A 27,632-nucleotide genomic window follows, 5' to 3' on the forward strand; every position below is an offset into this window, starting at 1 on the left:
TCAACTTAATTGCACAACACACCTCTATAATGAAACCATGCGAACAACTTTTCCGCAAATTAATACGAATTCGCTTCTTTCCATCGCGTTTGCTTCGAATCCTGCGTTAAACGGGCCTGACAGACAGGTCATCCCTTTCCTTCCACCACTGCACTCTTTGCCCGGGCCCGGGTGAAAACTTTACCGAACGATCGGGGAAGGAAACCCACTTTGGGGCGGCTGGTGTACGGGGGGCGTCGATGAACGCAAACAGACGACAGTACGGTTGTAATTTTGCGTACATCAGGCTGTCGGGTGTAGCTATATTGTGTAAATGCGTATGCGTGCGTGTGTTCGTATGGGCTTGTGTGAGTGTGTATGTGTGTGTGCGCGCACACAATACGCACGGAACCGAAAAACCGATGACCGAACAGAACGGGATCCGGAAAGTGACTGACTGACTCGGAATCTCTTTGCCACTTTGGTCCCGCACAGACAGAAACCAGCAAGCACTGTAATGTCCTTTACCCCACTCACTCACTCTCGACGTGCGTGTGTATAAAATGGTCTCTCTCTCTCTCGCTCTCTTTTGCTGATTTCCCCCGTTCAATCATCAACGCGACGAGTATCCAACCGTTGCTACTTCTTCGCTGAGCATACGACGTTTTACCCGCCGTACAGGCATTCCGTTTTAAACGTAAAATCGGCATTCCGCAAACGTTCGTTGGCATTGGCTACGTATGCAGCGCCGCAATCTTGATGATTTTCGTCATCAATTCATGCACACCCTACCCACACACCTTGATCTTGAGGTTATTCCCGCTTTCACAAAAAAACAGAGCGAGAAAGAGAGAGAGCGAATGAGAGAGGAAGAGTTACGCTGAGAGTGCACGAGTTGGTTCGAGAAAATAGAGCAACAATACATAATGGAGAGCATTAAAGTAAGGTGAGAGTATACACCTAAAGGGGAAGGTTAAGAAATGAGCTTATTTATATGAGTGAGAATTCTTTTCCTAGGTACTGAGCGTCATATATTTGCAAGAGTAGATCTCAGAAGAGTAAAAGAAACAAAGGACTGGCCGATGGTAGAACAAAAAATAAATAAAATAACCACGAAGGGTGTTGTTTGGCTGGGACGTCATCGTCGCAGCAACAGCTCGTAGCCGGGCATAAAGCCGGTTGGCTACGAAAAGGAAATGACGGCACACAGCGTTACCCACACAACTGTCAATATATGCATAATAACTTTCACTCGCTACACAAACATCTGCACTTTCGAGTGATTCATGCTTTTAATCAAAGAGAGCGAGAGTGGTGAACGGTTTAGCGAGGTACAATAAATGAGTAAAATTGTTGCAATACTAGGTGGTGGTGGTCACAATTGAGCTACAACATTGGATGGGAACAAAATCCTAATTTGTATACCCAAGACATTGAAATCGTTTTACCATGGAAAAAAGGAAACTCAGTATCAACAGCATGCTATTGGGGAGTAAATTTGTTAGTGAGCACCAATAATTAGCAAGCTATAATGAGCTGATATATGAACAAGACATGTGTTCTTTTACAAATAATTTTACTAAGCAATTAATTTAGCAATTACGGGTGGAGACGCCCAGTGCTTTAAACGGATTATTCTAAATTATAAATTACATTTATTGCAAACAATCAGGCTACTCAAAATCGTATTTAAAACATAATGAACCACGTGATGATCTGTTACAGCAACTAACATTCAGATTTAAAACCTCTCTCTTTCTTTCCACTTCCATGTTGCCACCCGTGGTGGAGGCGCCTGGTTGAGTGTAAATTCATTCAGGGGTTTTCCACGACGTTTATAACCTTGTGGGCGTTACGTAACCGTTGCTTATGTGGCAATGTGATACCAAAGCACAGTCTATCCACATTCACAACACTTGTAAAGTTCACTTTGTTGGTAGATTTATTTTATTCCACCTCGCATCCCACTTCTATGAACTGGGCGATATGCCGATGTCAGTCAGTTCTCTGGAAGATGTTTCACATCGTAACGTCGTAAGTTATTCATTTCATGTGTACCTTCTTTTGCCTTGTTTCCAGCTGAGCCTTTGCCAGGGGTTTTGCATGTCTGCTCATCCGGGAAAGCATGACAGAAATATGCTGATACGCCCACCCATTTACTCTGCGCGTGTATTTGTCTGTTTATGGCAGATGAATCATACAACCTCCCTCTCCTTGACCACCTGACGGTAAAACAGGCAGCAGCACAATGGAGCCGAATTTTCCATTTACAAGGCTATGTGAAACGCGGCCTTACGAGCGTTCTTGAGATCGGCAGGTGGCGGCGTATTCCGCGAGGCTGGACGACATTAAAGGAATGGGTGAGTGTGTGTACGTGAGCTTAGTAGGCTGTACCGGGAGTGTTTGTTTACCCTTCAAAAGTTACACAACCACCAACAACGAGGCAACAGTTTTTTTAATTATACGAGAGAGAGAGAGAGAGAGAGAGAGAGAGAGAGAGAGAGAGAGAGAGAGAGAGAGAGAGAGAGAGCGGCCTTCGTTCAGCTACTCCAGCCGATTCACGTGACCCTAGCATACTTGGTCACGGAATGTGAGCTTAATAGTGAGATTGTTTTCCCTTGCCTACAAAATGTACAACTGTTGATGGGAAACCTTTGCGAAATAATAACAATACAGTTTCCACTTTTGTAACAAATTTGATTTGGAGCAAAACAGTAGGGTTTACATCCTGCTTCTGTTGATAAAAAAACTCAGCCTAAGAAAATATTATAAAAACTTACACAGCTTTCACAAAAAAACGAAAAACAATGCAAGTTGAACGTAGAATTCAAATGATACAGCTTTGATCCGAAATACAAAAAACCATGACTTTCAAGAAGTTGCTGTTTTTTGGAGGAAGATAATAGTAAGAAATTGTGAGATTGAAAATTATAAAATAATATCAGGAACAAGACAGATAGCTTTAGATTGATTAGCATACATGCGTCAATAAGTCATACTTATCGTCTTTATTGAGGCGTTATTTTAATGAACAAAAATGTACAATAATATATTTGACGTTAGAGCCAAGAAAGGAAATTGTTCATTCCGTTAGAGCCTTTTGTTCAAAACGTGCTTCAAACGTATGCCACTGACAGCTAGATCAGAATAAGGACATTCAACCTCGCACAAGTTCAATGAAAGTTGCCCCAGCCACTCACTGTGGTCCCAACCCAAACGGCGCCTGCTCGGTGAGTGGCAAAATAAACAGAGCGAAATAGAGCGAGAGAGAGGGGAAAATGATTCAAATTGAAAATCTGAGAGCGATTTACAAATAACATTAACAGTAAAAGAGAGCAAAAGAACGAGAGAGAAAACAAATTGAGCTACTTGGAGTAGCCTCCCCTCATTTGCTCTCTCTCTCTTTCTCTCTCTCTCTCTCTCTGTTTCTGTTGGGAGAACTGAGCTACACATTTGTGCAATCTCTGTGTGATTGTCAACAGAGTGCGTGTCAGCCGCCGGGTCGACTCAAAACCACCCTGTAGTATTTTGACAGTTAGAAGGTGTTACTTGAGTTCTGAAAATAATCACACTAAAAATAGGAATTCCCTAGTAACACCGATGCGGTGAGTGTCAAGGTAGCGCGCGCTCACTTAGCAACCTGCAAGGTTCAATGTCGTGAAGCGGGATAACGCTCTCGCTCGCACTTCTGATTAATCTGGTTAACGTGTTTCGCCAAAAATCACCCTCCGGGGGTACTGGGTAGCTTGATACAGACTGATTCTTGCTAAAAATATCGGTCTGGATCTTGGTTACGAACTAATACAGTTTACATGTTTTTGTTTTGCACACACAGAGCAACCTTGCGATGACTCAATTTCCCACCACCTGTCGGTAGCTTTGATTACATAGTGCCCTACGCATCTCTACAGCGAAACGTAAACCGTCCTGTCTGTACCTTCGTCATTTGTTGCCATCCCGCGTTCTACCGCCCGACCAACGGTTACGATTCGATTCCATTCACACGAATCAGTGCGACCGTGCAAGATGAACGTGCATCTATTTCTGTTTACAAACAAACATTCCGTCGCTGGGTGCTTGAAGGGGGGGGGGGGGGGGGAGACTGCATGTGAAGTTCAGCATATTTTTGGCAGTTAGTTTCCTCCTGTTCGGAAAGCATCAATTCAACGTTTGCTGTGCGTTTACCTTCCTCCTCTCTTGCTTCTGCGCTAGCATTGGAATTTTCGTTTTCAGCTGCTTTCCTCCTCTCGCTGTCGTCGTCTGTCTGTCAGTGTGCCAAAAGGTGAAGGTAGAAAACGGCATGCAGTTCACCCTCCTTCCCCGTTTGTGCACACTTTTCATTGGAATGGAAAATATCCCATCAATCAATCGAAATGTCGAGAAACGTTACTGTTTACGAACGCTGGTCCGGTGGGACACGAAACCAGGCACTGGAATGCCTTTTCTCGCCAGCCTCAGCTGGTAGAGGAGTGATGTAATGTTTGATAAAACATTCACCAACCGCTTGTTCCCTCCATCACCGTTGGTGGAACCGGCGGAAGTTCGTGTTCCATTCTTAGTTTTATTGCTACTGTTTCCACAACTATTTCATAACATACTATAGAACTCACCCGTAGCACGATTGTTGAAACGGAGCGAGAGAGAGAGAGAGAGAGAGAGAGTGAAGGAGAGCGCGAAAGTGAGCCACAGATAGAGCAGCCAGCCATGAACAACAAAGCAAGTTATACCCATCAACGGTCGTGCAAAACTAGATCCATACAAAAACACACCACAATCAGCCGCGGTGCTCTCGAGCGCACGGAGACAGAGCGGCATTCCTTCATCTTTTGCATGGGTGGGTGTGTTTTGTATCGATTTTTTATTTTCTTACGTTAACGGAAAATCGATGGGTATTGTTTTCTCCACATACCTGAAACGAAAAGGAAAATCGAAGGAAACTATTAATGTTTGAGTGGATGGAGATAATGAATAGATATCGATTATTATTTAGATTTATAAATTTCAGAGTGTTTGTGTCATTAATTTTCTCGCAATGTTAACGTCTTCAGCCTTTTTTATAGCAAAATGTTTATATTATATTTCTATTCTTAAGGAATTAGGGCGGAGACAACGAACAAACCCGTATCAAAACCACAGCAATTCAATCTACGAGCAATATTCAACGTTTTGTTCCCAAAATTGCATTTCAAACCCGATTATTCCAGATTGTTTGTACAACTGTGGTTCCATTTCCAAACACAGCCCAGCCACGATTTTGTAGAAAGTCTCAAAGCTACGAGGAGACATGATCCACTAAATCGCATATGTCTATTCCTCCGTTCACTCTGTTCGATTCTGCCTACGGGTGAAGAAGTTTACAGTATGGCGCGTTTACGGGTACTTGCACTGGTGTTGCTAGTCAGCTGCATCGTCGTCATAGCATCGGCTGAAAAAACTGACCAAGAAGCCGAACATGGCGGTAAGAGACTTGCATACAGGTTTGATTCCAGCTTTTTTTTTTATAGACATTCATCATGCCCATTTTTCTTCCCTAGAAACTGTACCGGCAACGCCAGAGCCCAGCACTACGGAGGCAACGGAGGAGGAATCACCGCCACCAAAAATTGAGTGTACCGATCCGCGCGAAGTGTACAACGAGTGTGGCAGTTCCTGCGATGACCGTACGTGCGAAAATATACGTCGTGGTGATCATTTGGCGTGTACCAAGCACTGTGTCGAAGGATGCTTCTGTCGGAATGGTTACGTGCGGGACAAACATGACCGATGCATTCCGAGCTACCGCTGTGGTAAAGGTTCGTTGTAAAGTAGCTAAGAGTGTTGCATTGTTCACCCAGATTAATGAGGTATATGTTTAGCCTAATTTTGCAGTTCAATCGAGCGGTGTGTCAAATATTTACATGATCTTGGACAACGCATTAGATCACGCAACACGGCGAATGATAATGGGCAATGGAAGGTCAAACGCAAAGTGAATGCAGTAAACAATAAAGTAAATGAAAACCAAAACATGGAGATTAAAGTAGCTATTGTAATATGGTAAACAAATACTATTGAGAAAATAAACAGCTTTTACTGAAAATCGAATTGAAGATCAGTGTTGATGATTATAGAGGAATTGAAGATCAGTCGAATAACATTATTCTTTTTAAGCATTCAAATAGGTAACCTCATGAAGTCTAGAAATTGCTTCAAATATTTCAGAGAATTGCTCAAAATACAGAACGTAGGATACGATTCACGCCCGTATCCAACATTGCAATACAATCATCCAGTTTGTGTTGTAATTTCTCTATGCCTTTATTGATGCAAAATGGGCCACTGAAATGATAATACCACAACTTTCCGCTGCATCGCTCGGCTAACCCATGGACTGACACATGTACGACGGAACGCATCTATTGGACTTGTTACGGACATAGCCGCCCCGGCAGAAACAACCGGGATTGCAGGAACGTCTACAGGCACTGTCATTTTTACGCTGGTTTGTACAGGTACGATCGCCACAAGCTGGACCACAATCGTCGTACGCTTCGTTTGGATCGTAGCACACGATTGTTTCAGGACCTTTCAAATGAGACAGAAACACAATTATAGTTACAACGCAATCACTCACAAACACAGCATTTTTGCTAACTGTCTTCCTACCCGTTCCTTGTGCCACGATCGCCGTCAGCATCGTGCCAATAATCAGGATAATTGCAAGGTAACTAGTTGCCAGCCTCATCGTGTCCAGTGTATCATCCGTCCCAAAACTGATATAAACCGAGTATGCGCAAAACCTGACTGGACTAGCGCATCTCGCCTAGGCGTGTGCCACGGGGAGGTAAGACGTACGCCAAATAAACTTCAAACAGCAGCCAGCTGCGCAAACACTTGTTACGTTATGTTGTTGTGCTGCTGTACCCTGTTCAATAAACGCACCGATTACTCGTAATATGTCAAGGGAGTGTACCTAGAATTTCGCTACTTTGTGCAAGAATTCCGCTGAGCAATGTGATAAAATAAAATTACATGTTTTTGGAAACCTCGCCAAACCTATCAAATCAATGTGGCTTTAATTGTTGTGTGAGAGTGAAACATTACATGCTACAGTATGAGATAGTCATCTTTTATTGCCTAATAGACATTACCTCCATCCACGTTTTCTACTTTCTCTATTTTATTCATCACCGAACGTTAACCAAAGGTAGCACAAGTGTACGACGGCACGCAACTGCCGCTGCGACTGCGAACGTATCCTCTGTTGCAGAAGCAACCCTCCTTGCATTGCCGACCGCACTGGATATTATTCTTGCGCACGTTCTGACAGGTCAAATCACCACAACCGCTCCCACATGGATCATAGCTTTCGTTCAATCGATCGCAAATCATATCCGGATACTCTGCAATAGAGCAATGCGCTTGGTAAAGATCTTTGACAGATACTCGCTGGCAGCACAAAATAATAAGCATCTTACCCTCTGGGATGGGCGCAGGATCAACAGCTAGAGCGAGACATCCTATCGCCATAATCGACACTAGTAGCACTACGAAAGTGGACCACCGCGAGATAGAGAAACGAGCCATTTTATCGCGTTTCCGGCCGATACTACTCTGTGCGAAAATGAAGCATTGTTCATTGTGATAATCGATCTGTACAGGCACGTTTTTTTCACGCCCGAAGTCTTCATAAGACACTTGCGCAAATAACGACCATTTCACAGAAATGAGGAACTGCAACATCGTCATGGGAAGTTGTATCTCCAAACAATGGAGCTTTCTATACCATTGTTTAGTTGTCATTAAATTTAGACAGGCATAATATCATCTACAGACGACTAGGACGACGGTTACTGGGTACGTATCTATAGTATAAAGCACGTTAAATTCAATACATTCTGACAATCCATCTTTGGCTTTCTTCCAATCACTCATATATTTCACAGCGCGACGAAATGTGCGTGCAGCGTACTGTTCCGTCTGGTTTGGGAGACAACGTCCCACCGTCCCCCGTGTACAGGTTGTTTGTCCAGTTGTACCGTAACCGATGCAAAAACAGACATTCAATCATCTGAACCTAAAGTACGATGGCAGTTAGTAACGAGCTGAGCTAGCACGAGTTGCCACCGTTTTTATCGTGTCTGTAGGTTCCCCGATTTTCCAACACTCTGTAAAACCGTGCCAATTATTCGTTCCATCCAACCATGAAGGTGGTTGTAGTGCTGTGCTTTTGCCTACTGGCATTCGGACTGCTCACGACAGTGGGTGCTGCTGCTGACGGTAAGAATACGGGTCGACGGGGTTCGCAGGACCGTACGTTAAATTAAATAACGATTTGCTTTTTTCTCATAGTGTGCCGCTTCGGTGAACGTTGGCGATGCGGAAGTGCGGATTGTGAAAAAAAGTGCGACACCTTGACCAGCACCACCGAATGCACCGAACCCTGCACCGATGGGTGCTACTGTGAACCGGGATTTGTGCGAGTGGCCGTCGGTATCTGTTCGCCCCAGTTTGTTTGCCGCTACAAGAACGGTTCGCCTAGACGAGTATACGCGTAAGCGGGTGTAAGGTCGTTCGGCGTGTAATTCAATAAATGCATCCCGCAACATAGCGTAATGTGTACATATACTTTACTAAAAAAAAACAACACTTTTTAAGTCTATGTTTGAGAGAATGATTTTCACAAAATTTGTGAGTGAACGGATTACGCTTGCAAGTGAAACTATTTACACAAACACGATGCACAGCTAGCAGCATGATTCTGCAAAATTTATGCATAAATACAACCATCCTTTTTCAAGTGGTAACTTAATAACATGTTGAAAAATAAGACATTATTGCAGGAAATGAGAAGAAAAGGAGCGTAAGAGTTTTCGCGCTCAGCATTATCTTCGCCTTGTGCTCGTTTGCTCAGGCCGTTGCAGAAAGAAAATTCAATATCACTGAAACGTAATGACGCGATATAGCTAGATGAATATAAAGTAATTCATTAGTATGCGTTTTTCAACAGCTGTCTGACAACACTCGCAACACACCGGTTCCGTACTGCTGCTGCTGCCTAACGTATCACCACAATGGCCACACTGCCTAAATGAGCACCATTCGCAGTCATATCAATGCGAGCGCGCTAGGGCGCTTTGTGCACATTTGTATCCATCATTTGGGTGAAATTAATTTCATTCCCGTGCTGTATAATTGTGCAATTTTAATCGGTGGATCTTTGTCGGCGAAATCTTGGTGCGCCGGAAGGATAGTGACAGACACGCTTGTTGTGTTGACACAAGATAGATGTAGTTCAATTTTCTGGAGCGCATGATGGGAGTGAGAGTGGTAGGGTGAATCATTTGCATAGCCCTGCTTTTTTGTGGACTACAACATGAAATTCAACGATTTTACAACTGCTACAGAAACATTTACTACAAGGAACGGGCGCATATTATCACAAATATTGTATTCTGCCTTCTTGGGAATATGTTTTTTTGCTCAAATAAATTTTATCAATTTCATTTAAAAAAGTGTGTAAGAAGTCTTTCATTGACAGGACACGATGAATACTCAACTAGCATGTATAAACAAGTGGAGCATGTTACCGTTGAGGACAGTTACAGTTTCACGTTCAGTTTTGATAAAGAGAAGGTTATAAAAAGCTAATTTGGTTCGAAAATAAAATGTGAAATGTTTTAGATAGCGGAATCATCATACTATGAATCATACAAAAAAGCTCAACCTTGGCCGTTCTAATGTGACTAAAACTTTGAAAAAAAAGCTGAACGGCAGCAGCGCAATAATTATTGTGTTTGATTTATTTACCTGCACATGCCGAGTTCAACGAGCTGTACACACCGTTTTGCATTCAGTTTGCTCAAATGTGTGAAAAAGCTCAGCCAGGCGTGATGAAACCCGAACGCAAATCAACCAAATCAATCTTCGATTGGTGCTGAGGTACAAAGCACGCTTCTGCCGAACATCAACAACAACAAAAAGTACTCTGCTCTTCAACGATGTACACACAGTCACCGTACGTGTGGACAAACAAACAATTTATCGTGTGAACTTTGGGATACAATGCCGATAGAGCTGCCGCCCCGAGCCACGAGCACACGCCCCCCAGCTAGTACCGTCTATCGGTACCGGAAAGCCACATCATTTCCTGTTGTGCAGCGCGCTTGGCTGCGGCTGGAGAAATTGAAACTATTAAGCCGTATTGCGACCGGTAGCATACCGGTGGAAAAGGTACGGTAGTACACACACACACCCACCCACACACACACACACACACACACAGTGGGTTAAAAAAGATTGATGATTGCAGGAGCCGAGCAAGACATCATCGGACCTGGCGAGAGCGCGGTTGCCAATGCCAATCAAATTCCATCGAAAGCGACTAAAGGCAACACGCCAATGACGCAGCCAAAAATGTCGTTTTATTCCAGTCAGTCTTGTTGGGGAGGGAAAAATAGCGGCAGTTGCAACGGGTAAAGATCGACTGTCGGCGCATTGGCAGAGGTGTTTTCTAGTGCTGATGTCGTTTGGGGTTTGCGTTGATTAATTGTAGTTTGTTTGATTTTCTCGTCAGTTTCGGGAAGTATGATATATTGTTGCCAATTGGGTTTACTTTTAGCCCAATCGACCGTGGACAATTTCATTGGTGGAAAATAATTTACAAAATATACATGAAGGTGACACTAGAAATAAGACAGTTTAGGAATTTGAGTACTTCAACAATCATACACAACAATCAATACACAGAATAGCTTAAATCCGATCAAAGCGCGTGTGTGTGTATTGGTTGTTATCGGTAATCGAAAACAAATTGTTTCCAATATCGTTGGTACGCAGCAATCAACCATTTGTACCTATTTTCGCTTATCGTATGGAGCGAAAAAAAAAATAATAAAAAAGCATTTAAAAGTCGCACCATTCAGCTCACCTTTGAAACAAGCACAACCCATGATGTAGCCCATCATTGGAGTAGATGGTGGTGGGTCTACGAAAGACACGATCGAATCGACAACGGCCGCACGAGGAGGACGGCGATCGCACTACTAGCACCGCCGATGAAGCAATGGCACAATGGTTTAAGCGCTTTCCTTGCTGTTTGTGTGTCCCTCCTGCCGCCAGCTGCCTCCGTCGGGACAGGCGATAACGATAACGTTGCACCACCGATAAGTGGGACGGTTTTCGCCTACTAGACGCTAGAGGTCGCTCGTAACGTGTCCGTAGAACGCTGGACGAACAACAACGCACCTTCGGCTGCTGACGGGACTGCGGCGTACGTTTGTTCACGCGCTGAATCGAACAACGGTACGGATGCGTATTAGCTTCGGTTCGCCCTGCTACCACCAACGGCGAGCAAATGCTGCCCAACGGATGAGGTGGCGTGGCGCAAGAACAATGCACCCAGGAACAATGGTACTCGCCGGTGTCGTCGTCGTCGTGGTCGTTGTCTTCCCGAAAGAATTGACTATTGTGTCGATGGCGGCGTCGTTGTCGCGATGTTGCCAACACCACTTTTCTGCACTGTTTGCGCTGCTTAGGCCGTTCGATGTCGGCGGCTGCGGTGTCGTTGTTACTGTCGATGCAGCTGCGGCAGCTTCCTCCGGCCGAGGCGCAGAGTGCAGCTTTGAAGCGTCCCGTGCACCCTCCTCCTACAATACGGCTCCAACAACCACCGAAACGTTCGCTATTCACCGTCCCGCTGATGCTGCCACGGTTGCACGTACTTGCCCACGAGTTACGTCGGAGCAGAACACGTCGCACGGTAGTGACTTTCATCTCCTTGCGGGCGCCTGCAAGCGCCTCCGCAGTTGATTAACGTGCTTCACTCTGCGTCCCACCGCCCACCCCTGCCGCAACCAGTTGATTGGATAGGACTCGTTTTCGAAAGGATTGCAGTAAGACCACGACACTCAAAATGGGATAATTTTCGTTCTGTTCACTACGGTAATATTTGAAGATAGCACACTTTCACACCTGACACTCACTATTTATAATTATAGAAAACGATTTATATAAAAATTTCTGTAATATTGTGACTAAACTTGCAAGGAAATTATTTATCGTCAGACACTGATTTAATCACTGAGCGTAAGAAATATAAAATTTCAACAAAAATAGTACATAAAATGCACTCCAAACTGAACATAACCACACTTGTTTGCTCCCGTTCCTCTTCACTACTCAAGATAGTGGAAGCTATTTATACTCCATGCATTTCACACATCAACAATTTTGTTCACCGAACGCAGCACGCACAATGGAAACCGGCAACGGTAAAAGAAGTAATAAAGAAATGAGAAACGACAACATGTTCCTGCTGCGTTTTGTTGTCCTTTGTACGATTTTTTTTTATTTTGCTCTTGTTTCCTAAGCACGTCGGTGCGCTAAGGATGTGCAAATACAATGTTTCAATGCAGGCTTGTTGATGATGGGGGGGGGGGGGGGGGGGGGGGGTAAGGCTTTTGTTACTAGTCCTGCTAGGGCGATATTGAAGCCTTACTTCCTTCTCCAACGCCCGCGTGCCGCAACTGTTTACTTTCTTCACTTCTCAAGCTCTTTTACACACGCACACACACACACGCACGTACACATATACATTCGCCGTACATTGGAATGGAATAGGAGTACGCACATGCGACTGCACAAGATTGTAAAATTGCAATAACCATTAGCAAACACACAAACACAGTAAATCGTACGTTTTACCCAGTGCTGTATCGATGAGCGGCAGGTAGTGGAGAAAGAGAAAGAGAGAGAGAGAGGGAGAGCGGCGTAGGATATGATGATGTGAAGAAAAGTTACTGCTCGTTTGTAAAAGAAAAATTTGCTTTCAACACGCACATGTTAGAGCGAGTCTAAATTTAAATCGATTCTCATTAACATTTTAGTTACAAAAGTACTAATAATAACACATAAATCCTATTTTTTTACTTGAAATAACTATCGTCCAACGCTACTAACACCTTTTTTTCTTTAAATTGTCTTTTACATAATAAACTTACTATACCGTTTGAGCTGAGCATAGCATGAACTTAAACTCACACACATATACAGAGGAAATATGCAACCCTTTCTTCAAATTGCTAGCCTTTCACGAAATCAATAAGTCAAATTATTTACATGAAAGCCTGTAGGAATCAACCGGTAACCTACACTGTGGCATAGAATGGCGTGACAATGGTTCATAAAAACGAGTTGAAAAAAAAAACAACAGCAGGGACACTTTATTATTTGAAACACTTCCAATGTTGCAAAGAGCGTGTGGTGTTCACTTGTGTTGTGCAGGTGTAGCTGTTGAAAAGAAGCAGCAACAATTATTGACGCCAGCAATCGAAAAATGCCTGTCCACGGCACACTAATGCACTGAAATGTTACTTGTTGTTGTAGATAAATATAAACCTTTTTTTGCATACTAACTAAGGAAGTTACAGTCAAAGGATGTCGAAGAATTTTAGGTCAAATTTCAATTCAACACGCCACTGCTTCATTATGACCGGGTTACACACCACTGCTGTTTGTTGTTTTAGGTCTAACAAAATGAAGGTACATTTTTTATACACCTTTATTCAAACACTAACACACGCACACATGCGTCGTTTGTGGACGAAGTAAAACAAAAAAAAAAACGATATCCAATTACATCCCCAAGTACATTGGGTAAGCTGGGAAAGCCAACACTTTACTAAAGATTGCTGTTGGAAATGCACAAGTGGTGATGCACGCGCGCTATACCTGTGCGGTCCGCTGTGCAACGAAGAAGACGCATTGGCAACCCCCCACTGGCGGCTTGACTTGTAATGCTATCTCCGACGTGTGCCGAGCATACCGGCGCATTTCGCAACCGATTTGTGTATCGGCACACCAACACAGCGGCACATCGCCACAGAGCCACAAACACTGCTGTGTGATGTGTTGATATCAACCCCTCCTTGCCGCTTGCACAGGAAGGCGCGCGCGTTTTCCACGCTACGCTACACTGGTATGTGTGCCAGAGGTTGCGAATGGTTTGGTACTGCGCATGTGCATCAACTGCCGAACACTGGCACTGCTTCCAGATGCTCTCGTGTGTCTCCGAGACACCGAGATCCCGTGCACGCGCAGTTCCACAAAAAAGGACTAAAAACCGGCTAACAAATACTTTTTGGCACTAACACCACTGAACGCGTTTCGTAGTGTGGCCGCCCTAATAATTGCTTTTGGTAAACATGCGCGCACACATACACACGTAAAGCTGCACTGGTGTTGGTGGTGCCACAGCTAGGGAAACGAAGTCGGATTTTGTTGTTGCTGACTTCTTTCGATGGGCTGGCAGGTACATCATTTTCAGCAATGTGACAAAGTCATCCAACGGTGAAGAAGGTAAGGCACATGCTTACCCCGAACCTGGCGACGCTAAATGACGCGTACATCACCACCACGCAGCAGCGCGGCATTGGGCGAGACGAAACGAACCGAAAAAACGGGCAACATGATGACAGGCAGTAGAAGTGCAATGGTGTGCTCTCTCGTTACCGTCATCGAAAGCATAAAGCCCTCATAAACCGATGGCTGCCGGGGGATGCTTTCCACCGGGTGTTTGTACTACGGCGAAACGGTCTACATTTCATGCGATTAGCAGTAATGAGGGGCTCTTCAAATTTGATGATGTTTTTGCTGATAGCAAACAAGAACACACCCACATAAAAGTGTGTCAAAGAAATGGGAGGAAAAATCTTTCTATGACTTTTCTTTGACTTTTCGAGAATATTATGCATTTTTATTTTTTGCACGAAAAATAAAATGATTTTATATTAGCAAATCTTCTATTTACGATCACTTTTTTTGTTTTATTCTTGTAATTTAAGGAAAGAAAGAGCACAAATGTACAGTTTGACGGCAAAATGTGACACATTTCTCTCGATCTTACGACTAACGACAAATTGCAACAGCCATCGAAAAGAAAGGTGTTAAATAATAATTACAGCTTAAAAACTAAAATGCTAAATTAATATCATTTGAATTATCCCAACGGTTCCTATCTAAATTGCATACTCGCTATTTCGCCCCCCTTTTTCGATTCTTCACTACAGTCGAGCGCACCCAAAACTCTAACGATGGTGAGCAAGTTTTGCTTTCCCAAGCATGGCATGGCGTGTGTGTGTGTGTGGCCGAACATAATGATTATCACACTTGTTTCCAAAAGCCACACCACTCGGGAAACCTCCAAAACCGACCCGCACTGTGGCACCGTCACCATTCGGGCCCGCTCTAACGATTTCCCCCGCAAACGAACACACGGGGGCAAAGAGAGCAAATGTGTTTGGGGTGCATCGGAGCCAAAACTTTGCTTATCATCAATTAATAAAACAATAGACGTACCACCCTCGAAATGCCTCCAGCTCCCTTTTCTTGTGCCCACCTCTCTCACGCCGACGCTACAATCATTTGCGAAGGCTCGAGAGCGTTTTCTTCACTGAGCGAAAAACTTTTCGACAGAACTGAACTTTCCGCACACACACACACACACACACATACACGAGTAGCTCGGCACTAAACTCGACTGAGAGGACGGTACCCTACCCCCCGCTGGCAAAACTTGTCCTCGCGCAGCCCTAGTTTTTGTGCGTCACTTTCCACTATCACCCACCGACCGCAAACTTTTACTCAGAACTACCGACCGGGAGAGGGAAAGGGGGGGGGGGGAGAAGGGGAAGAGCAGCACACCGGAAACTTAACGATAATCGTTACCGTTATGGGTCATTTCCGGAGCATCTAAAAAGAAAAGCCTGTGCAGCACATGTACAGCGGGGTGTAAAGAGCGTTTGAAAGATACACGGGCGGCGACGAACCTTTTGGCACGGGGAGTAAACGAGTACAATTACGGGGGGGGGAGTAACTGCTATACAGGGCCATTTAAAAAGACCCACCCAGTATTAAAAGGCAGTGTTTTATTTCCGCACAGTAAAACGAATTCAAATTCAACCTAAAATTTAAATAAACCTGTTAAGAGTGTCGTACTTGATTAAAGCAAATTGCAATGCAGTTACGCTGAGCCGATTCGATCCAATTCGATCGCATTGCGTAATCTTCTGTTCGCATGAGAGTGAATGAAACATTGCCCCATCCCTGTGGGGGACGCACAGCCATCGGTAGCCGCAGTAGTGCCCAGTGCCTTATCTGCCGTAACCGCACAACGTGCACAGTAGTAGTGTGGTGGCTCAGAACAGTGGCGTAAAAATGCAAATCCACAGTGCCAAAACCAGACCCCGGGCATGGTGCTTAATTTCACACATTTTCCCCAACGCTCCCAACGGTCAATCGGCAGCAGGCGGAATCGGTGGGGATGCACACGAGAGCAGGAATTATCCACCCAGCACGGCACACAGCGGAGGGAGCCCCCATTGAAACATCCCAAGCGGTCCCAGCGGGTATGCAGACAACGTTCAAAATCTCGCTGGTCATCTCTATTGCAACAGTGGGCGGAAGCATCGGATCGCTGAACGGAACGGAAGCCGACGGACGACACTGTATTTGTGGCTTAATTTCAACCGGGAAAGGAAAATAGATGGTCACCATAACGACACATCCCACACAGCCGACTTCGGGTGTGTGGTGGTGGTCCGATCGATCACAGTAATACGATTCCAGATTTCAGTTTTTGACCAAACCGTGCCTCATCGATAGGGACATTCAATACAGTTCTTTAAAGACCAATCCATTCAAAGTCTTTGATAAACCACGTTCAACTTTTTAGTGAAACAATTTTCATTCAGTTTCAAAACACACGCACGTTGGTTCTTTATATTGATCGTACGCCAAAACCCTCTAGGTATACCGAAATGGTGTGTGTGTGTCTCCTTATTTTGAAGCCAATCCGTACAAAGTATAATGATACAGAAATGAAATCCCGTAGGACCGAACAGACACGGTTATAGGATTACTCGTTGAGCAACGCTTGCTATATGTTGCTGTGGCTTCCAAAAGGCTACACAAAGCGAAACAGAAAAGGGCTGCAACTGTCACACTTCTCAGAGTGAAACAAAAAAGCATAGACGGTGAATATTTCTTGAGCCCCTGTGTTTGTGGGGCTTATTCAATTTTTACAGCCCGTTTCAAGTTCCAAGGGCAACATGAATAACAATTGTGTAATGGAGAGAAGAAAAAAAAAATAATAACAGAATACGACAAATGCTGCTTAAGAACGGAACGGAAGGCAAAGTGTATAAAAAATGCATGCCACTCGTCGCTTACCCTTGTGTGTGTGGAATATTTAGTATTTTGGCGCGACTGCGTAACTGGTGTCGTTTAAAGGCGAAAGCACACACCCCACCAACAGTGCTCGCTTGTTGGTGCTTGGCTATTTGGGTAATCGCTTTAAAAATGATTATTGGAAATGGTTTTAGTTTACAGGCTAGAAAGAAACCACTGAAGTGGTTTCAAGATACAATTTGCACAAACAGCACCATATCAAGCGGTGCTTGCTTCTGCCTAAGAGAAGCGAACATCACCAAACCATTAGTTATTTAAATTAAGCTGCCGCAATTCCTGCCATAAACAAATCTATTTAATTCCAATAATTTCACGTACAACCCCCCCTCCTTCCGGCCACTATACAAACGAGCAAAGCAACGACCATATAAGGTACGCTCGCGCACATTTGCGCAAACATCTGACGCTCAATTAATGTGGCTGCTCTTCGCTTTCTTGCCCTGTTCCTCCCGGGCGACTCTCGCGACCAAACACAACACATATGTTGTTCGCCGGAATTGTGTTTACAAAGTGTTAACGATGTTAGCAGTAATTATTTAAATTATCTCTACTGCAACGCTTTCCGCGGGAGCGACGCACGAATCGTGCCTTAGAACCGACCGACCGGGGTAAAGCGGGGCTGATAGTGGTTACGGTATGCCGCCATTTCTTAACGGGCAACTGGGTGGAGTGTGTGTGTGTGTGTGTGCTGGTAGCGGAGTAGCTGTTGTCATCAGACTTGTGAAGATTAAATTAAATTAAGCTCCAAAGAGCAAACCTCGCTTTTTTAAGCCTTCCGGTTAGCGTGGTACAAGGCAGTAGGGTTCTGATTTTTTGTTTAGATGAGACATTTTTAAAGAAAATGGATTTGAAAATATTGTACAATGTTTTGAGCCAAAGTATGGAAGTGATTTTAATTAATACTTTAATTAGTACAAACACGCTTTACAACTTCATATAAAGAAATCAAACCTCTATAAAAAACGACTAATTACTACTCATTGGCAATAATTTGGCCTGTATTTGTGCCTTACCAACAGTCTGCTTTCTGATGGTACATTGAACCAATCCTTTTGCCGTTAAATGTCTCTGGAGCATAACATTGGTTTCCCGGAGCAGCACTAGGTATTAGCCAGGCAATACATCCCTAAACGACAGTATAACGTTGCTGCCGGACCAGCTCGGACCTTGGCGAAAAAGGTTCAAATTAACGAGAGCGAATTCGTTAGACCGCTTCACCACAATCCGCTTACCAGGACTGGGAGGAATTTGGAACGATTTGTTCTTGCCTTCAGTTCGTGGCCGAGGTGGGACCAACGCCTGAAAACGACCAGGTGCGGAAAAAAGAACGAAGCTTATATACATGTGGAGCGGGCAGAGCTCATATAACCACCCATGCAGAAAACACGGCGCACATGGTCGTGTGTCCATGAGAAGAGTGGTCTGACAGGACTGGAACCTGAAGCTCTAATCCAACCACCGAGCTGGACACACATCCACACCCAAACTCACACACAAAAGGTATAGTGGTCGTGCGAGACATACACGATACCCGAACGTACGCAGCAGCAGGCTTTCGAATGAGCAACCCTTTTCTTTCCGCAAAGTTATGATAGTGCGTACCGGTACCGGTCATCGGTTCCGGGCAATCGGTTAGCCGGAGTGGTCGTCGGTGGGCCTTTTTAGGGCTTCTCCGTGACCGGGACACGGGACAAGGTTTCACGAAACGGTACCAATTTAACAAACACGCACACGCACGTGCACACAACAAAAATGACCTTTCGTAACAGCGCACAGCTTTCCGCAGACAGGCGACATTCTTTTCCCCGCACGCTTCCTGCTACTCTCGGGGGGAGGTGAGCACGATTGATTCTCAATCTGGACCCAGCCGGCCATTAAACGGCCATGCGGTAAGGGGGTTTACCCAGGCAGACAGGATAAGGCTGCTATTTTGGCTGCCCGTTGTATCTGTTTGTGTGTGTATGTGTGTGTGTGAGTTGTGTTAACATAAAAATGAGCAGATAATAAAACTCTAATTTAAGCTTTCTATTGGGTTGAAGAAGAACCTGTCTGTGTCATGTTGACAGTTGACACAGTTTGATTGAAAGAACCTAGCGAAAGGAGGGATGACAGTTTTAGGGACAGTTATTTTTTTGTTTGCGTTTTAATTTGTCTTCGCTTTATTAACAAATGCATTTTTCGTGTTATGCTTTACGACAAAGGTAAAAGATTATTTGGTAAGATTAGATACGTATCAACACGTTGGTCAAGAAAATGGTTCGTTATATTATTTATATGCTTTTTCATATTAACAAACATGTTTTATAAACAGTTATAGAAGAATTAGAAGAAATAATTGCTCGCTCCCAATACAAGCCCATACTAAAAACCATACCACTCGCACCGCAACCGACATAAATTGTACGCGACGAGATAACCTCAATTTTCAAAACTAATCAATCGATCGCAATTATCCGCCCAATGTTGCGTGAAATGTCCCTTCCGCTTTGGCGTAGGTCGGTTCGGTGTAGCGATGGTGGCCGTGACGAGGGTAGGTAAAGCACAGTTTCTCCCCCCCCCCCCCCCCCAACTGACCGAGAAAGGACAATCGTCGGTTTTCATCAATTTTCTAATTTAATGAACCCAACGACCAGAACGGGATCGATGAGGTCGTCCAGCACGAATCGTTTAGCAGTGACCGACACATAAGAAGAAAAAAAGGCAGAATGTGAATTTACCCGAATGGTGGAGAGCAAAACGGATCAGTAAAAAATGAAGAAAAAAACCTCCAGCGAGACCAAAACGACGCCCTCACTCGAGCCGGCACACCCTTCGCTTGATGGCGACACGTCCTACCATACAACGACCCACAGTCCCCACACAGCAGTCGGAAAAAAGTTTTGTGAAATTTTCAAAAGCTCGATGCCGATTCATAAGCTAGCAGAGGCAGGTGGAGGTGACCCGCCCGGATGGACCGGACCAGAGCAAGGTTAAATAATTGAGAAAGCTTTCAGCCCGCTCAGCGAGCGGAAACTTTGCTGGCCCCGGCACCATCGATGCTCGGTTTGTAGTTGAGGTGTTGCGGTTGAAGGTTTATAACAGCGAACGTGCTTGGAAAGGAGGAAAAAAGAGCAAAATTATATTTCATTGATGAGCAAAAAATCGCATCGGTCGGCTCTTGCCCTGCCATTCAAACGAAACCAAAATCGAGCGAGGGCGCCCCCCGTCAGGATTGCAAAATTGTGCCACCGTCCCTTATTGGGCACAATTTTCGGTCACGTCACGATGTCAACACCGTGGACAACGTGTAGGTGGGAGGAGTTGGGGATGGAAAGCAACGAGTACCCAACAGATTCTTGGCCAAGTGGGATCAATGATGATTTCCCGCAGGTCTGGTGCGGGATCGTAAAAATATAAACGAATGGCAAACGGAACCGGTTTTCCGAAACGGAAAAAAACGAGCATCGCATCCACATTCTCATCTGCTTGCATCTGTTAGGGGAGTGCAGCGGGTTTGAGAATGAGAAATTAAAGTCCGCCCGTACAAGACGTCCATCAATCTGCGCTAGTCTGTTCCGTTCGAATGCGAACGAATGGTAAGGCATTTTCCCATTTTCCACCCAGCGACGTATGCATGCATTCTAGGGCGCACTCACGTTAGAAAGGCACGTCGCCGGTGCACGAAGCGAATGGATATGTGCCACCCTGGGATGAGCCGTCTCCCAAGACGGCCTTCGCCTCCTTGTTGCAAGAACAATAGCATCGTCATTCTGCAAACGATGCAAATGAAACTGAGCTAAAATATGAGCGTTTCGTGCGTTTCTTCCTCCTTCAGCATGCGGGGTATGAAGTGAAACTAATCGCTTCAGCTCACTCGAGCCTCGTACACAACACAACTTTACCGTACTCGAAAAGGATGCCGTAGATGTACATGGCAGCAGGAAGAGTAAAGTGTTTCAGCAACCCAAGTGCTGGAATGCATAACGAGCAATGATTTTTCATTTTACTATACAAATTGAATTACATACGCGTAATGGCATGCACAAGTGAATCGATATGTTATTTCCTTATTCATATCCTGCCCTTTTTTTTCTTCTATTATTTATGCGAACAGAGTTTATTGATCGCAGAAACGGCGCAATACCCATTTCAAAGCATGTTTCAACACACCGAGCGAACGCTGTACGATAGATTAACTAATCCCAGGCAGCACAACATGTTGTTTGCACCGCAACACGTACCTTCGACAGGGCAAAAAGCACATTACCAGCGACAACCTAAAGACATAAACATTTATCCTGTCACGTTCACACACACAAACACACACACATACACCCAATGGTTCCGCGACCTAATAAGCAGCGAACGCTGACCGTTTTACAGCCGCACAGTCTCGCCTAAAATCCCAACGCCCATATCCGTTACGAACCGACCCGGACACCAACCTGATGGCATTTAGAGCCGGGCGCACTTTGCTAACGAGGACATTTCCGCCCTTGTGCAAAGAGAAGTAAAGGAAGTGGCTATAGCGGTGAAAAAAAAAACAGGTCCTCTGTGCCAGCAGTGGGTTGGGTAGGGGGAATTTATGGAAACGGGCGTTAGAAACTAACGAGATCCTCGCGCGAAGCGGTATGCAGTCAACAAGTGCGTTAAAACGGTCACACTTTGTGTAATTTGATCGCTCTTTGCTCTTTGATCGCTCAAACGATGGAACAACTTTATATTGCAAAAGAATCAATTGAAGTGCTTATTATAGGACGCATTAAATTATACAGGTTTTTTTTGACGTATTCAATTAGTTTGTCTTATTGGAACTAAACGCGTGTTTTTAATAATTATAATTATAATTAATAATTATAATTATAATTAATAATTATAATTATAATTAATAATTATAATTATAATTATAATTATAATTAATAATTATAATTATAATTAATAATTATAATTATAATTAATAATTATAATTATAATTATAATTAATAATTATAATTATATCTCAAATAGTAAAAATTGTGTCCTCAAAGGTTAAGTGTTAAATGTAGCAGTTTTTAACCTATTTACTCTTTATTGTAGTGTCGTTTATCGCATAATCTAACTGCCTCCCCTCTTCCGTGGCTATTCCAACTGCAATGGAGACGCTTGGTGCTTCTCGTTTACACAAAACGATTCCTTACATGGAGACGCCCGGTACGTGATGCGACAGAACGACAGGATGGACTCCTTTGAACATAGCGACAGCACCGCGCCACCATTGCTACTCATTTGCAACAATACCGAATTAACAGACATCATTGAATTAATCATTTGCCAACAGAGGCTGCGGCTCTCCGTTCCTTTCTCCCCACCCCCTTACAAATGCACACCACGAACTGCTTTCTATCCTTACGCCGATATCCTTCGCATCCTTTGTTAGTCATTCCCGTTATTGTTTATGCCCTCTCCCCCCCACCCTCCAACAGCGCGCTATCATACGAGACGTGGCCAATTCCATCCACTTCCATGCGTTTGGCACTCTGATTGCAAATGAGCAACACTTCGTCGTTGACAAGGGTTCAACAACAACAACCACAGCACCACCGACGAGAACGGCGGGGAAAAGTGGATGTTACTGTCCTTTCGTCCTTTCAGCGTCACGCGCGCAAACCTAGACTCAAATTAGCTATCGGCTATTCCATTCCAGCCAGCCACGCTTGCCCTTCCCCCACTTCCTGCCGTCTGCAGCTGTCGTGTGCTACCGTCATTAGTCATCGCTCACGTTCAATGGCTTCGAAGCGCACTTTTACACAAACACACACACACAACCACAGCTGATCGAACCCAACAAAAAAAGGGGGGCACGGGAAGGAAGGCACGAGAAACGGTGAAAGATGATGGTGCTATTTTATGCTAATGATCAGCAGGACAGTCATAACATTTGGAAGCTTCCAACCATGCCCCGGTACTGCTCTGCGTCAGATTCCGGCAGTTTGCGCTGTTCTTCGCCTCGGCCGACCCAGTGGCGTCCGTCCCTTTTGCAAGCAAACCACCTTTTCCACCAGCACACACACACACACACGGGGCAGCACATTTGAAGAGGGTGGTGGTTTTTCGGAAGCATCGCAAACATCCTCCTCCACCCACGTTCGCCTCCTCTCGGACATTTCGATTGCTGGTGAAGTTTGTTTGATTTCCTTTAAACAAACACACTTCGAGCGCTAATCGTTTCGGCTACAATTCAATCGAGCAAAAGCCACTCGTAACGTGTGTGTGTGTGTGTGTTTGTGTGGCTGGGTGTATGTAGGAAATATGTGGCCATAAGGTTGAAGTGGCCGAACAGAGAACTGACGTTCGCATGGTGCTAGGAAAGGAGATGGGCAGCGAAAGCACTGCCCTCAAAAACCACTCAACAAGACGTGCGCGCCACCCCTTACGGAAAGGCGAGAGAAGACGAGTGAGAGAAAAAGAAAAGTGCCACAAAAGAGTAAGCTAGTTTGAACTGGTTTTTCTTTACGACACGACGTTGAATGTTGGAAAATGCACACAAACACCTGCACCTGGGGTACCATTTTTATAGTCGCAAAACTTGGAGGGTCGTCACGAACAAGCAAACAATAAAATATAAATATAGTTTCGCTCGGAACCGGTTGGTTGGCCTGTTGGTTAAAATGGCCCACACCAGGCACGGCAGAGGCGAACATTGGTGGTTTTATTTTCTAACAGGCAAAAAAAGCTTAACTAACGCAACAGCTGCTATCGCTAGGCATGGCCGCGTCATGACACGACACGCCGACAGGAGCAATGCATGTAGCACACGACAGCGTTTGCAAGCTCTCTCTCGTTTGTTTTGCATTGTTTGCAAGTGATATTTCACACCGTTTCGCTTCCTCATTACAGCAAATGAATTCATGGTTTCGCTCTCACTTAGCGAGGGCGAACAACTTTGCTAATATTCCTACACACGGGTGCGCACGGTTCAAGTATGATGACGGATGCAAATCGGAATGCTGCTGCCTCGAGGTTTTGGGTACATTCGCTTGTCTCAAAACTTGCCCAGCTGGGTTAGAGGTATTGTATTTATAAGATGGCTAAAAATACACAGAAAACAAAGCGTAACACAAGAACAGAGTGGATTGCAGGAAAAATAGGACGTTTCGTCTGCTTGGTTGGTTTTGTTTGTACCACAACGGAATTGGATAGACAGTTTTACGAGACGAGATTCAAATATAAGGTAACATTTTTTATTGCATTTTGACAAAAAAAAACATGGAATAGAGGTTAAATATTGCTCTAACTATTTCAAATTATCCATCAAAGCTAATAACCGATTTTTGCTCATAGAAAACGTTACACATATCAAGGTGAAACCACCCGATTTGGTCAAGAAATGTACCACGCTTGCGGTATGCTAGTCACGCATCGGGCAAAGATTCCACGTGCCAGGATTGTGTGTACAAGGCATTACAATACTCGGGTGCACAGGTTTCCTTTTTTCCATCAAATCACCTTTTCCATCCCGTGTGATGGGTTATCGCGTTGGTATCCGGGGAACTGACAAGGAAAACGTACTACAGCCCTTGCAAACATTAGCAAAGGAATGAAATTACGTAGATGGAAGCAAATCCCTTCCCTTCTTATTATTTCTCCTGTATCGTTCCTTTCCTGCATCTTGTCCAGCGTACAGAACGGGAATGCAAACATGCAACGATCACGTAAAAAAAAGAACCTTCCACAACCAGTCGGCAAAGAGACAGCGAAGCACACAGGGGAAAAAAAGAGAGAAGCAACTAAACATTTCTCTCACACCGTGTGCGCGCTTTTCTATCCAGCCACGTTTCAGCCAGAGGGGCGCTTTGCGCGTACCGAATTTACCCCGCCGCGGCAACCATTGCAAGACCCACTCGAAATGCACTTTGCTAGCCCCATCACCGCATTCCCCCCACCCACACGTTCGCTTTTCCCTCCGTTCTTTGCGTGAAAAAGAAAAATCACTTCCACAACGTGCAACACACGAAGGATGGGCGCGCGCGCACGGTTGGAAAAGCGTTCTATCTGTTATATCATGCTTTTCCGTCCACCGTTCGCGCTATCAACCGCGATGCTAAGTGTGCAGCAGCAGCAGTAAGGTTCACGTCCAGTGGCATCAGGTCGATAATGGGTTCGCCCCGTAGTGCACTGCCACCACACAAACGCAAACATTCACACACATACATACAAGCGCGTGCAGCCATGGACACAGAAAGGACAAATGAAAAGCCTGCTTTCAAAACTGGGCATGCTTTGGTTTGGTTTGGTAATTTCCACTGCTGTGACGTGCACTGCAAGACGGTGGTTTGCTGTGGTGTTTTAAAGTGTATAATAATTTCCATTGCACAGTTTTGTAGCAGCCCGAGCTTTTCATTTGACGCATTAATTTTACCATCCTTTCTGTTCCCTGGTTGCAGGAAGAGCCAACATTACGGCCAAAGTAATATGGCCCAACCCATATTCATCGCCAACTTCAAACGCAACACAGACACCACCCAGAGCGCCCTTAAACAAAAGGGGCTTTGCGCAAAGTCACTCGCTTTACAGCGTTTGCAAACAATGCCACTAGCAAAAGCCAGTAACACGTGCACCGTAACCCCACCATAAATCACTGTTTTGTGTAGAAAATGGCACTACATAAGCGGAGCGCAGCAGCGCTGCCATTGTGTGAGTGTCGGGGGCAAAAAGGCGAAGTATAATTAAAAGCACTGTGGGACTGTGAACATTGTGCAAGGCTATTACTGTTGTTGTCGAAACGGATAAGCTTTGTAGCATGGCTAAAGTTTTCAATTAAAACATTAGAGCCTGAGCATACTTTCTGAAAAAAAAACAACATATTTTGCACCATCATTATCAAAAAGTACCATAACACTTTGCCTAACTTTGAACGTTACAATAAAGCTTTCTGCTCGAAGAAGTTCGTGACAACTTTCCAAGAACCGGTTTGAGGTGCACACCCTTTGCAAAGTGAAACCTGTGCTACGCTATCGTCTAACGCCTGCAAAGACACAACACATAGTGGTACTAGGCAGGTTATTGAATTTCTTTCAACAAAGGGCAAACTTGTCGAAGATAGTTTAAGAGTGCTGTTTTCCGTTCTCGATTTACTGGTGCCAGGAGTGCACAACATATTGGTAAAGCTTGTAAATACCATTCAACAACTACAAAAGGTTCGCATACATGCAACAAACACAGACACGCAAACGGTACAGAGCGCACACCATAGTCCGGGGCAAAGGTGCGTCAAAACCCATTACACACATTCTATGCATTATGGCAGTAAATATATGAGCTAGTAAAAAATTGAAAAAAAAGCAAGATTGCACATAACTATCCTCCAACATCGTCACTTTTCGCTGTCACGCTACACTCACTATTCCCAGCTCGCTCGCTCTCTTTCTCTTTATCCTTTTCTCCATCGCACTACCTCTTTCATTCACTCCTCTTATCTGCTTGGTCCTCTTTCACTCACAACGCAGCAAAGGTGTAGCCTTATACCTCGTCGTGCAAGGATATCTGGCATCTGTAACACTTTCACACAAACCCAGCCCAATTAAATTCAAACCGAAAAAAAAAAACAGAACCACCTGGGCACACCACATTTGGCACCCACTACCCCGTGGGTTGCGTTCGACCAGTAACAAGCTACACTTTTTTTTTCATACACAAACTCTCCGGTAGTGGTGGTTTCTACCTTGTGCAATTTACATGTCGTCACGGTTTTCTTACTTCTCGTCAAACACTTTCACAAAGGGTTGTCCACACCGCTCCCGTGCTCACGGCACGATTCGCACGCGGGACAGCAGCACGGGACAGCATTTTGGTTGAGGTTGTTTCTTTTTCTTCTTCCGCTCGGTTTTGCACAACCCTCAATACACACAATGTATGGCAAATATCCCCAAAACGCAACCCCGGAAGCACCGGGAACCAGTAGCAGTAGCGCAAGAAGGGGGTAGCGCACGAGGGCAACGCACACGCCGACTGTAAAAAATGTAGTGCGCGCGCGAGATACGAACGGCACGAATGGCCGCTGTTTACTGACCGGAATACACAAACCGACGGGGCCAGCACTACATCCACTGAAAACTCCGAAACACGCACACACACACACACACACACAAACATACCGCCGGAAAGGAGAGCTTCTCATTGGCAATCTCTCCCATACGCTGCCGTACGGGAGCGGTATACAAATGGCGACCTAACGAACGAAGCCGCCCAACCACCAACCAGTCTAGGGGCGTTCATTGGCGCTGGTGTTGGTGTGCTCTGGACGAGCCGCTCGTCTGCTTGGGTAGCTGTGCTGTGAATGTGTGTTTGTGTCTGTGTGTGTTTGAAACAGTTGCGACTACACGCACATATCCAAACCAAAATGACGACTAGGGCGCCTGTGTGTTAGTACAATCCTGCCGGCAACCACGAACACGATGTGCTGAGACCGC

The 27,632-nt window shown here is 44.8% G+C and overlaps 4 protein-coding genes across 11 annotated transcripts in view; 1 reads left to right on the top strand and 3 right to left on the bottom strand.

Annotated features, from left to right (window-relative positions):
• The window catches only part of LOC120949413 (AF4/FMR2 family member lilli), a 138,204-nt gene that overhangs the window by 54,947 nt on the left and 55,625 nt on the right, over nucleotides 1-27,632 (bottom strand). The gene's annotated exons all lie outside the window — the stretch shown is intronic.
• On the bottom strand, nucleotides 4,072-27,226 carry LOC120949414 (uncharacterized). 2 transcript variants are annotated; one of them, XR_005751037.2, is made up of 4 exons: nucleotides 26,920-27,226; nucleotides 10,889-11,941; nucleotides 7,437-7,572; nucleotides 7,247-7,361 (listed from the first exon to the last, which is right to left on the bottom strand). XR_005751037.2 is itself a non-coding variant. In XM_040366695.2 (3 exons), the coding sequence occupies exons 2-3, from the start codon at nucleotides 11,731-11,733 to the stop codon at nucleotides 4,846-4,848; spliced, it is 888 nt and encodes a 295-aa protein (XP_040222629.2). In that variant the 5' UTR covers nucleotides 11,734-11,941; nucleotides 26,920-27,226; the 3' UTR covers nucleotides 4,072-4,845. The 2 variants fall into 2 exon arrangements, 1 of the variants encoding a protein (XP_040222629.2); XM_040366695.2 differs by lacking the exons at nucleotides 7,247-7,361; nucleotides 7,437-7,572 and adding an exon at nucleotides 4,072-4,888.
• Nucleotides 5,264-5,972, top strand: LOC120949416 (venom peptide SjAPI-2-like). Of its 2 annotated transcripts, XM_040366699.2 has the most exons (3): nucleotides 5,266-5,437; nucleotides 5,514-5,771; nucleotides 5,835-5,972. In XM_040366699.2, the coding sequence occupies exons 1-3, from the start codon at nucleotides 5,341-5,343 to the stop codon at nucleotides 5,837-5,839; spliced, it is 360 nt and encodes a 119-aa protein (XP_040222633.2). In that variant the 5' UTR covers nucleotides 5,266-5,340; the 3' UTR covers nucleotides 5,840-5,972. The 2 variants fall into 2 exon arrangements, with proteins under 2 accessions (XP_040222632.2, XP_040222633.2); XM_040366698.2 differs by lacking the exon at nucleotides 5,835-5,972 and having other exon boundaries at nucleotides 5,264-5,437; nucleotides 5,514-5,782.
• LOC120949417 (chymotrypsin-elastase inhibitor ixodidin-like) lies at nucleotides 6,241-6,883 on the bottom strand. The gene is made up of 2 exons (XM_040366701.2): nucleotides 6,625-6,883; nucleotides 6,241-6,543 (listed from the first exon to the last, which is right to left on the bottom strand). The coding sequence occupies exons 1-2, from the start codon at nucleotides 6,701-6,703 to the stop codon at nucleotides 6,338-6,340; spliced, it is 285 nt and encodes a 94-aa protein (XP_040222635.2). The 5' UTR covers nucleotides 6,704-6,883; the 3' UTR covers nucleotides 6,241-6,337.

Source organism: Anopheles coluzzii, chromosome 2 (genome assembly GCF_943734685.1).
Source record: "Anopheles coluzzii chromosome 2, AcolN3, whole genome shotgun sequence".
In the NCBI taxonomy this organism is placed as follows: Eukaryota; Metazoa; Arthropoda; class Insecta; order Diptera; family Culicidae; genus Anopheles; species Anopheles coluzzii.

Coding starts and splice junctions, on each gene's coding strand:
- LOC120949416 (XM_040366698.2), top strand. CDS start 5,341: ATGGCGCGTTTACGGGTACTTGCACTGGTGTTGCTAGTCAGCTGCATC. Junction 5,438..5,513: donor CCAAGAAGCCGAACATGGCG/GTAAGAGACTTG, acceptor TTTCTTCCCTAG/AAACTGTACCGGCAACGCCA.
- LOC120949417 (XM_040366701.2), bottom strand. CDS start 6,703: ATGAGGCTGGCAACTAGTTACCTTGCAATTATCCTGATTATTGGCACG. Junction 6,544..6,624: donor GATCGTGGCACAAGGAACGG/GTAGGAAGACAG, acceptor CTCATTTGAAAG/GTCCTGAAACAATCGTGTGC.
- LOC120949414 (XM_040366695.2), bottom strand. CDS start 11,733: ATGAAAGTCACTACCGTGCGACGTGTTCTGCTCCGACGTAACTCGTGG. Junction 4,889..10,888: donor GGGTTGTGCTTGTTTCAAAG/GTGAGCTGAATG, acceptor TTTTCGTTTCAG/GTATGTGGAGAAAACAATAC.